The sequence below is a fragment of the Schistocerca cancellata genome, chromosome 11, assembly GCF_023864275.1.
Source record: "Schistocerca cancellata isolate TAMUIC-IGC-003103 chromosome 11, iqSchCanc2.1, whole genome shotgun sequence".
NCBI lineage: Eukaryota > Metazoa > Arthropoda > Insecta > Orthoptera > Acrididae > Schistocerca > Schistocerca cancellata.
Window position 1 is genome coordinate 172,326,589 of NC_064636.1, and position 11,864 is coordinate 172,338,452.

The 11,864-nt window shown below is 37.8% G+C and overlaps 1 protein-coding gene across 1 annotated transcript in view; it reads left to right on the forward strand.

Annotated features, from left to right (window-relative positions):
* Positions 1-11,380, forward strand: part of LOC126108417 (uncharacterized) — a 55,670-nt gene extending 44,290 nt beyond the window's left edge. The window contains exon 5 of the mRNA XM_049913625.1: positions 11,237-11,380. Coding sequence (XP_049769582.1) covers positions 11,237-11,380 — 144 coding nt within the window. The remainder of the gene's footprint in view (positions 1-11,236) is intronic.
* The last annotated feature ends 484 nt before the right edge of the window (positions 11,381-11,864 follow it).

The following is an 11,864-nucleotide window of genomic DNA, read 5'->3' on the forward strand; positions in this document are numbered from 1 at the left end:
AGAAACTAACTTGATGTAGAATTGTAATGAGAGTAAAGTACAATTAACTACTTTTTGGAAGCATACAGAAATTTGTAGATCTTCACCAATTTCTCAGTTCTTTTGTCTCCTAAATTTTTTATTAATTTTGCCCAAATTAACTGGCAGATGGACAAGATTCTTTCAGGTGCATTGCTGGCAGGGCATGAAAAGAGGCACTAATAAAGTAGTTGTAAGAATGGGTTATTGTTTTGAATAGAGTAGTAATAGGCTTTTATACTGAATTGTGTAATCATAAATCTGAAAAGAAAGCAATAAAATCCAATTTCAACTACTTTTCTTTCATTTTTTAAACCCATTTTTATCTTCTCCCTAATCCTGGCTGGTACGCTCAGTTCATGTATGTGTAATACATAAAAATGGCCAACTGGTGTTGGCTGCAGCAGCTATCAAGGATGGTAACTATGAGGAATTAATCAAAAAAAACTGTGTGCCACTTGGAATCAAAGAATGCATGCTCCAATATTGAGAACCATGTCCTGGATAACCTGAGCTAGAATCTTATTCAGTACGTGTTTTTAAGAGCATATGACCCAGAAGAAATTATACAGTACATACAGGGGTTTATACTGATAAGAATGTTCTAGAGATGCATCAATCAACTGTAGAAGAGTTTGTAGAGAAACTGGTTCTTTAAAAAAGAAAATAAATAAGAAAAGTCATGGTCTGACAAGCCACCATTCTCTCCCTCTCTCTCTCTCTCTCTCTCTCTCTCTCTCTCTCTCTCTCTCTTCCGCTCCCCCTGTCCCCCTCCCCCCCCCCTCTCTCTCTCCCCACCCCACCCCTCTCCCCCCCCCCGCCCCTCTCCCCCACCCCACCCCAAATTGACATCTGAGTATACCGTGTATGCCTCATATCACTGACTTTACATTTTTGCTGAATGCTGGAAACTCTACAGCAGGCTGCTTCTGTGCACCCTACTAAATGAGAGAAATTTCTTCTTTTGCAAACAACAAATATTGAAATATTGTAATGCTTTTTACACACAAGAAAGACTTCAAACAATTCTGTCTGCTTGATAAGCACATTTTGACAACATTTGCAATGAACAGAGTTATAGATTAGAACACACCCTACTCTCATGTTTCTTTTGTTCTGTGACTTTTTTAAGCACTGTCAAGAATGTCTTCCTCCAAGGAGCCAGTCACAACTCTGAGGTGGGAATCTGCTGCACAGGGAAAACATCAAGTACAGCAAGTGGCCTAATAATCTTCATACCAATTAGTAATCTATTTGAGACCAGTAAATGCTACTCGAGCTACTGTTTGTATGAAATCTGAAGATACTTGCAATATCTGTAGGGTATATAAGTATCCCAGAATGTGACAAGCAGTAGTTCGTCTAGCTTAGTACTTCGTTTTTATGTAATATTCTTCTTTACAGTGTCGATATTGTAGAGGCCTCCTTTTCTGTTCAAGAGGGTCTTCATTATTATTGGTGCAATGTCTTCCTTGCATAGTTTGTTAATCTGTCCTCAATATTCTGAGTTCCACTTTTCTTGTCACCTGGTATTTTTAAATAACAGTGAATAAATAAGTGGTGTGGCTGTAATTAATACCAGTGTAAATAAAATCCTTGTATACTCTTATTAACTAAATAATACTACACCAGGCCATGTGAGAGACATTGTGTCAGTAGTGTTTTATGATGCCCTCCAGATGAAATACTAGTAACACCTCCTAGGTTGAGAGTGTAAATAAGCCTTAAATCTTCTCCATCTAAATTTAGTTCTTCCGATAGTTCTGGTGAATTTCCATTTACTTAATTTATCTCTGGTTTTATTAAGTCCATCCCAGAGCTTACCTAGTTCTCTTCTGTTTTTCCTAAATCAACTGTGAGCCATGGTATACTGGCATAAATCTGTTGTTTCTTGTACCATTTGAGTAATTAATTCACTTACTCTTGCTTCCAAAGTTCTGAAAGTGGAGCCTGGTAAAGCTGTTATGTCCAAATTTTTACCCTGCTCTAACACATGTAATCACATTTGTGTTTCTTAAGAATTGTTCATTTACTCTTGTAAACATTTGTTTAGTTAATTCTTTCATATATGTTTTACATTCTGACCTACCTCCTTTAATTGTTCAAAACCAGCATTTCTTACAAGATCACATAGTTGGTTTATCTTAGTACTTAACTACCCTTGTAAAGTGGGTAAAATGTTAGCAAGTTAGTTAGTTTTGTGTTTATCTCTTTTTTTTTTCCTCTTCGTGAGATTCCTGAATATGCTGTTGGAGGCTACCATTTGTGATATCTACTTTTGCACTTAAATCTTCAGTCAATCTTCCACCATTTGTTGCCTAAAATTTAGTAATGTAAAAACGCTAATGAGTTGTCTGTTGACTCAGTATTTTAAGCCCAATAACACACAACTTTTTGGCCAGCCACTGACTTCAAATTTCTCACAACACATAGTACCATTTGAAGGCATGTTATTTTGATTCAAATACAGCTCACTTACAACTTTCAGTGGCACTAGGCATGGCGAACTGCCAGTGCGAAGTGGGACCATCATGGTGGGAAGGCTACAATAGAAATTGCTGCAGCAGTGGCCAACTCTGGTGTTTGATATGCCACCAATGTAACTGCATCCAACTGCTGTGTGATGACAAGGAACTGAAGACTAGAAAACAGCCACCGGCTAGAATCGTCGATCTTCTGGATTGTAGACATGTATTTTATTCAGTGTTGTAATTATTGTTGAGTAATTTAATATTCTTGTATGGACAACTAAATTTCTTCTGTTCTTTCTGTGTCACTGAGATGTCTATAAAGTTTTCTCCTCAACAGCTCAGTTCTTCATAAACATTTCTTGAATAAAGTATTATTAATGATTGCTGCATTGAGTAACCTTCACAGTTGACCACATTGTCATAGACAGTGCCCTTTTCTACTGTAACTCATTATGACAAAAATACTAATTTCTTTCAAGTACCTTGACAAATTTTTGCAGATTTGCCATTCTGTGAGGCTTTCACCACAAACGAAATTTTTCCTGGGTACCTACATGACAATTTTCTCTGAGGAGGGCAGTACATTAGCTACTATTGTCAAAACACCTTTTGCCTTGTATTTCTGACTGTGTCTCCTTTTTGGCTTGCTGCTGAGTGCTGAAGACTCAACAACAGACTACTACTGTGCACACTACTACATGAGAGAATTTTCTTCTGCTGTAAACCACATATATTATTATAGCTTTTTACACACAGGAAAGATATCAAGCTGCTCTGTTTGCTTGACTAGTATATTTCAACATCATTTGCAACAAACCAAGTTACAGTCTATAGCATTTCTTGGTTCTGTGTACGTCTGATGCATTGTCACATGTGTCTTCATCCTAGGAGGCTGGCACATATCTGAAGCAGAGATCTGCTGCACAGAGAAAACATTAAGAGTAGCAAGCGTGGCCAAACGGAAGCCACTTCCAGTGTTGCTCTGTCCAGTAGCAACATAGTCTACCTTACCATTCAGTCAACATACACATGCAGAAAAACCCAGTGGTCAACATGAATGTCCCACTATCCAAACTACTTTAAATAAATGTGCTCCAGTAGTTGATGGTCATCATTCATCAGTCCTAAATACCCTGTGCAATACATTACTTTAACAAAGTAATAGATTACACTACAGTCTTGATCTATTTAAATTCAAGGACAACATTTCAAGCATCATCTCTTACAGAGAAAGAAATTAAAGAAATAGAATCTGATCAAGAAAGGTATGCTGAAGTCCACAGAGTTGCTAGGGTAAGAGAAAATCAACAGTTCAAGCCCATTGTTGTAAACAATATTAGAGGAAACAGAGATTAGAATGATTTTGTAGTATTCGAAGTCAAAGCATTTAAAGTCGGTGAAGAAATTCCAGCACTTATCAGCTTTTTGCATCCCAGTGGCCATGTCCGTTCCTTCCATTGTCCATCTACCTAAGGTACTTAATGGATTCCGGGTCATCACATATTTAAAATCAAAAGCACCATCAACAGCATTAGGAATGCAACATACTTGTTCAGAATCTAAATAAGACGGCATTTGCAATTTATTTAGTCTGAAGTGCAAAGACATTATTCCAGTCATACAGTGTGTTTAAAGTTCAGTCTTTCTGGATTTTCATTTGTTCTATTGCTGCTTATTGCTTGAAGTTATTGTACATAACTACACTTGTATTTTTGTGGCTTAAAACCTGTTTTCTCTCATTTTACTTTCTATTTACTCATTAACGTTGCATTTGAGCATGTACACTCTTTATGAAAAGCTACAACTTTCAACAAGGTTTTACAGCCGTAAGCAGACAAGGGTCAGCTGCTGAAACTGAAAGACTGCTGAACAGGTCCAGAAAAACAGGGACACTTCTTTGAAAATATATTTATTGAAATATAAGTTTCAAAACTGGGCAAATTAAAGCTGAAAGTATATATTTTATATTGTAATTAGACCTTTACAAAACATTCATTGTAGAACACACAAATCTGACCAACCGTTATTTCCTTTTCTCTGCTGAACAGAACACTAGAACAGTGTATTATTGCAACCCCGTTTGTAGTCCAGTGGGCCACTCTTGAGAGCACAAGACAGACTCTTAAAAACCAAGTCAAAAAGAAGTAGATTTGTGCATTAGAAGTTCATTTGATATGAGTATTGTTTCAAAATTAATTATTTTAATTTAATGTGAATTGTCCCACGCATAACACAGAACATCATTAAGTTTTGCAAGAAAACACTGTGTAAGCAAGCTAGTTTCCATGTAGGATTCAGCTGGTAAAATTAAAGTATGTTAAGAATAACACTTGCATTTTACGGGTGAGACTTTACGCACTGTATTCTCTCCAGTGTTTGAAGCTTTGTCAGAAAATGGGTTAAGAGGAATATTGTTTTAGAATGAAGGTACATGTTTTGGGCACTTATTTTGCCAAATAACATAATTCCCCCCCCCCCCCCCCAATGAACCATGGGCCTTGGCGTTGGTGGGGAGCTTTGCATGCCTCAGCGATACAGATAGCCCTACCGTAGGTGCAACTACAACGGATGGGTATCTGTTGAGAGGCCAGACAAATGCGTGGTTCCTGAAGAGGGGCAGCAGCCTTTTCAGTAGTTGCAGGGGCAACAGTCTGGATGATTGACTGACCTGGCCTTGTAACACTAACCAAAACAGCCTTGCTGTGCTGGTACTGAGAACGGCTGAAAGCAAGGGGAAACTACAGCCATAATTTTTTCGAGGGCATGCAGCTTTACTGTATGGTTAAATGATGATAGCATCCTCTTGGGTAAAATATTCCGGAGGTAAAATAGTCCCCCATTCGGACCTCCAGGTGACGACTACTCAACAGGACGTCGTTATCAGGAGAAAGAAAACTGGCGTTCTACGGATCGGAGCACGGAATGTCGGATCCCTTAAACGGGCAGGCAGGTTAGAAAATTTAAAAAGGGAAATGGATAGATTAAAGTTAGATATAGTGGGAATTACTGAAGTTCGGTGGCAGGAGAAACAAGACTTTTGGTAAGGTGAATACGGGGTTATAAATACAAAATCAAATAGGGGTAACGCAGGAGTAGGTTTAATAATTAATAAAAAAATAGGAGTGCGGGTAAGCTACTACAAACAGCATAGTGAACGCATTTTTGTGGCCAAGATAGACATGAAGCCCACGCCTACTACAGTAGTACAAGTTTATATGCCAACTAGCTCTGCAGGTGACGAAGAAATTGAAGAAATGTATGATGAAATCAAAGAAATTATTCAGGTAGTGTTGGGAGACGAAAATTTAATAGTGATTGGTGACTGGAATTCGGTAGTAGGAAAAGGGAGAGAAGGAAACGTAGTAGGTGAATATGGATTGGGGCTAAGAAATGAAAGAGGAAGCCGCCTGGTAGAATTTTGCACAGAGCACAACTTAATCATAGCTAACACTTGGTTCAAGACTCATAAAAGAAGGTTGTATACTTGGAAGAAGCCTTGAGATACTGACAGGTTTCAGATAGATTATATAATGGTAAGACAGAGATTTAGGAACCAGGTTTTAAATTGTAAGACGTTTCCAGGGGCAGATGTGGACTCTGACCACAATCTATAGATTATTAACTGTAGATTAAAACTGAAGAAACTGCAAAAAAGTGGGAATTTAAGGAGATGGGACCTGGATAAACTGACTAAACCAGAGGTTATACAGAGTTTCAGGGAGGGCATAAGGGAACAATTGACAGGAATGGGGGAAAGAAATATAGTAGAAGAAGAATGGGTAGCTCTGAGGGGTGAAATAGTGAAGGCAGTAGAGGATCAAGTAGGTAAAAAGACAAGGGCTAGTAGAACTCCTTGGGTAACAGAAGAAATATTGAATTTAATTGATGAAAGGAGAAAATATAAAAATGCAGTAAATGAAGCAGGCAAAAAGGAATACAAATGTCTCAAAAATGAGATCAACAGGATGTGCAAAATGGCTAAGCAGGGATGGCTAGAGGACAAATGTAAGAATGTAGAGGCTTATCTCACTAGTGGTTAGATAGATACTGCTTACAGGAAAATTAAAGAGACTTTTGGCGAAAAGAGAACCACTTGTATGAATATCAAGAGCTCAGATTGGAACCCAGCTCTAAGCAAAGAAGGGAAAACAGAAAGGTGGAAGGAGTATATCGTGGGTCTATACAAGGGCGATGTGCTTTAGCACAATATTATGGAAATGGAAGAGAATGTAGATGAAGATGAAATGGGAGATATGGTACTGCATGAAGAGTTTGACAGAGCACTGAAAGATCTGAGTCGAAACAAGGCCCCGGGAGTAGACAACATTCCATTACAACTACTGATACCCTTGGGAGGGCCAGTCCTGTCAGAACTCTACCATCTGGTGAGCAAGATGTATGAGACAGGTGAAATACTCTCAGACTTCAAGAAGAATATAATAATTCCAATCCCAAAGAAAGCAGGTGTTGACAGATGTGAAAATTACTGATCAGTCAGTTTAATAAGTCACAGCTGCAAAATACTAAAGCAAATTCTTTACAGACGAATGGAAAAACTGGTAGAAGCCGACCTCGGGGAAGATCAGTTTGGATTCCGTAGAAATATTGAAACACGTGAAGCAATACTGACCCTACGACTTATCTTAGAAGCTAGATTAAGGAAAGCATTTGTAGACCTAGACAAAGCATTTGACAATGTTGACTGGAATACTCTCTTTCAAATTCTGAAGGTGGCAGGGGTAAAATACAGGGAGCGAAAGGCTATTTACAATTTGTATAGAAACCAGATGGCAGTTATAAGAGTCGAGGGACATGAAAGGGAAGCAGTGGTTGGGAAGGGAGTGAGACAGAGTTGTAGCCTATCCGCGATGTTATTCAACCTGTATATTGAGCAAGCAGTGAAGGAAACAAAAGAAAAATTTGGAGTAGGTATTAAAATCCATGGAGAAGAAATAAAAACTTTGAGGTTCGCCGATGATATTGTAATTCTGTCAGAGACAGCAAAGGAGTTGGAAGAGCAGTTGAGCAGAATGGACAGTGTCTTGAAAGGTGGATACAAGATGAACATCAACAAAAGCAGAACAAAGATAATGGAATGTAGTTGAATTAAGTTGGGTGATGCTGAGGGAATTAGATTAGGAAATGAGACACTTAAAGTAGTAAAGTAGTTTTGCTATTTGGGGAGGAAAATAACTGATGATGGTTGAAATAGAGAGGATATAAAATGTAGACTGACAATGGCAAGGAAAGCGTTTCTGAAGAAGAGAAATTTGTTAACATCAAATATAGATTTACGTGTCAGGAAGTCATTTCTGAAAGTATTTGTATGGAGTGTAGCCATGTATGGAAGTGAAACATGGACGATAAATAGTTTAAACAAGAAGAGAATAGAAGCTTTCGACATGTAGTGCTACAGAAGAATGCTGAAGATTAGATGGGTAGATCACATAACTAATGAGGAGGTATTGAATAGAATTGGGGAGAAGAGAAATTTGTGGCACAACTTGATTAGAAGGAGGGATCGGTTGGTAGAACATGTTCTGAGGCATCAAGGGGCCACAAATTTTGTATTGGTTGACAGCGTGGAGGGTAAAAATCATAGAGGGAGACCAAGAGATGAATACACTAAACAGATTCAGGAAGATGTAGGTTGCAGTAGGTACTGGGAGATGAAGAAGCTTGCACAGGATAGAGTAGCATGGAGAGCTGCATCAAACCAGTCTCAGGACTGAAGACCACAACAACAACAACATATTAATAGATATTTTTAACTAAATTTCAAATTACAATACATAGCAGTAATGACATCAAAGACTAGAGTCCAAAAATTCAGAGAAAAGTTGAAGAAAAATGAGGACGCATATCAGCTACATTTAGCAAACAAAAAGAAGCATGATAAGAAAAGAAAAACAGTGAATGACAATCTAGCACTTCATAAATTAAAGAAAACAAAAGAGAGAACATAATAGCACTTTAGAATGAGGAAGAAAGAACAGTCCAGTAGCTCATTAGTTCAACCATACAAGCCAGCAAGATCACAAGGAAAGGTAGCCAGTAGACAAAGAAGCATTGCCTAAGAGCTCCAACAAAAGAAGCACTGTGGTGAAGAAGCTGTTATCACAGTATCCAGAAACTGAAGGTGCTTCATCTTCCAGAACGGAAATACCACTGCGTGGGCGTAAAATTTATACTAAAGGACTTATTTCACAAGTTCAAAATTTATTCTCAAGAAATCTTTCAGGAAAGAGAGATTGTTTGGTTCATATAGATATAATTATCAAAAAAAGTATAAGGTGCAGCAGTGAATAATGTTGACAACAGTAATGGAAGCATATGAACTTTTTAAATCTGAATTTCCACATTTTACAGCTGTGGTGAAAAAACGTAATTTTTTGATCCTAGACCCATTAATGTTTTGCTGACATCTAAAATGCCATGTAATATCTGTACCTGAAGGTACCATGCAAATATGGAGTTTCTTATTAAATGTTTAAGTGATGAATTTCCAAATTTCCCAAATACTATCAAAGCATTGGTTTGTAATACAGGCAAAGAAAAGAGTGTGGCACAAAATTCTATTAATTGTAAGTTAAAAGCCAGTGATACCAGGCTAATTAATCTTATAGATGACAGTGAAATGTATGAGGAAGTATGTTCGAAGCAATAGAAAGAACGAGAGGTGTGTGTTTCGGTTGTTACTGAAACTGGTAGTGTACGAGATGTGCTGCTGGAAGTGTTTCAGTGTACAAACTGCAGGGAACCTTGCTCATTATGCCAGACACTGCATGAAGTCAACTGGAATGATTTATGTTCCCAAGGAAAGAATTGCAGAAAATGTTGAAATGCATTAGTTTTATTTATTATTTTGCAGACAATTTAGTATGTATATCTGAACACTGTATTTGTTAGAATTAAAAGAGTTATTTTATTGCTTAAAACAGTAACTTGACTTCAAAAACTTAAGATTCCTAAATGTAAAACACAAAAATACTAGTACAAACAAGGACAAATGTCCAACCTGAAATGTTGGAATTGTTCTGTACTTTGCAGGGACAGCAAGACAAAAAAATATCAAAGAACATACAGCTGAAATATAGACCTCTATAATTATCCAAAATTTGGCACCCAAAATATTTTCATTAAACTGGCAGGTGCATATATTTTCTTTGAGAGGAACTGAGGCTATTGCAGAAAGGCACAAGAAGACAGCATGGTTGCGCATCATATTACCCATTCTTGGCTGAATCCGCCCATTAAATTTTGAATTATGGCTGATTAAAGAGGGACTCTCATAGACGCAAAGTGAATTTTCTACTATTTTTGAAGTTTTACAGCTGTCAACACATGTACAGAGTCTGCCAGAAAAATCTATACTCTCTTTTGTCAGGCTCTATCGCGATATCAATATTGTTGTTTCATTTGAGTTACAAGTGTGTTGTAGTATGTTCTTTGGCTCAACAGATGTTAGCACTTTCATCTCAGTATTGATAAAATGAGATGGCTGGAGCACACATGACATTCGAGCAATGGAGATTTATTGTGAAATGGTTTTTCAAGTTTGAAGTGCGACATCAGTGGAGGCGGTAGTTGGAAACATAACCACCAACCCACCTAGCAATTAAAAGCATCATTGTCAAGTTTTAATTGCATGGAACAAATTGTGATATTCACAAAGGAAGATCAGGAAGACAGCATACAACCACAAGTCCTGCTTCGTTGGCGTTTGTTAATTCTCCACAGAAGTCTACTGTGCAATGTGCACGTGAAGTGGGGATTAGCAGTACAAGTGTACATTGAATTCTGAAAGTTGCAAAATGGAAAGTTTACATTCCACAATTACTGCACATGATTAATGATGATGATCCTGATCGCCGAATGCAATTTTTTGAAACCTATCAGCAAATGGTAACTGATGACGAACAATTTGTGATGAAGGTAGTGTGGAGTGACGTGGCACAATTTAAACTTAAGGGAACCATGAATCGGCATAACAGTGTGTACTGGGCACCAGAAAATCTGCATGTTTATGTGGATAAAGCAGTCAATCTACCAGGGTTCATGTGCGGTGTGGACTATCATCTAGGATCTTTGTAGGACCCTTTTTCTTTGATGCTACTGTCACTGGTGAAGTGTACCTGGAAATGTTATGCACATCAATTTTGCTAGATACACATGTACCTTATAGACCTGATGAAGAGGTCTTCTACCAACAGGATGGTGCACCACATAGCTGCATGAGCTTTCCTGGATGACAATTTTCTGGGGCATTGTATTGGATGAAGAGGCCCATTAAGTTCCCTCCACGGTCATCAGATCTAACATCTATGGAATTTTACTTGTGGGGAACTGTGAAAGATAACGTCTATCAAAGGAAGCCACACATGCTGGAGGTACTTTTCCAGGAGATTACAGCAACATGTGCAGCGATCTCCACTGCAACATTGACTGATGTAGTTGCAGCGACTGCTCGTCATTCTGTTATGTGCATAGCCGCCAACGGTGAACATTTTGAACATGTACAGTAACCATAGTTCCTTAAAGTGTGTATACATTTTTCTGGCCAACTCTGTATTTAAAGATGTAATTAGTTGTTGTTGTCCTGAGACTGGTTTGGTGCAGCTCTCCATGTAATTAGTAATGTATTCTTATTCATCACAAAATATTGTTTAGTATAGAAAAGCAGGATCTTATAAGCTACGAGCACCTTTCATGAATGTTATCCAGTTAATGTTCTGGCATGCATGTAGGTTGTGGAAACTGAGACCCCTGTCTATGAGAAGCTGAAGAACTGGAACGAAAAGAAATATCAAGCTGAAACTTTGTACATGTTCATCCAAGACATCGTTGAACCTACTCCAAAAAAGCCATTGGATTCAGAAATGGTCAAGTGAGGACCATCTTTAAATCTGATACATTTGAAATGGAATGATGCTAGTTCTTGATTAATGTCCTGTCACAGGATCCAACACCATCTCTTCAGATTCTACTCTGTAAACAAATCTTTGTTGAGAACATTTTCTGACTGTCTGTGGCATGAATAATCCAATTTCTTGTAATTTTCTGTCTGTGATGATAAATTTTTTCCAGTTGACAAGATATTTACTATGAATCTTTTCTCGCTACATTTGTATGCCTTTCTGGGCACTGCATGCTGCAACATCATGCATTAAATGCATGTCTTTAGTTTGTTGTAATGAAAAATGTTATACCTTTTACAATCAGTCAACTCCTCTGTGAACAGAGTGTGGGCAATAGTGTATTATTTTTCAAGGTAGTGTTACGGTTGTCAGTTTGAAGGCAGTTGCTTTACTACTAAGCATAAGCAGTTTACACACATTTACTTCAAAAATGTTGTACATTTAAGACCTTATACTA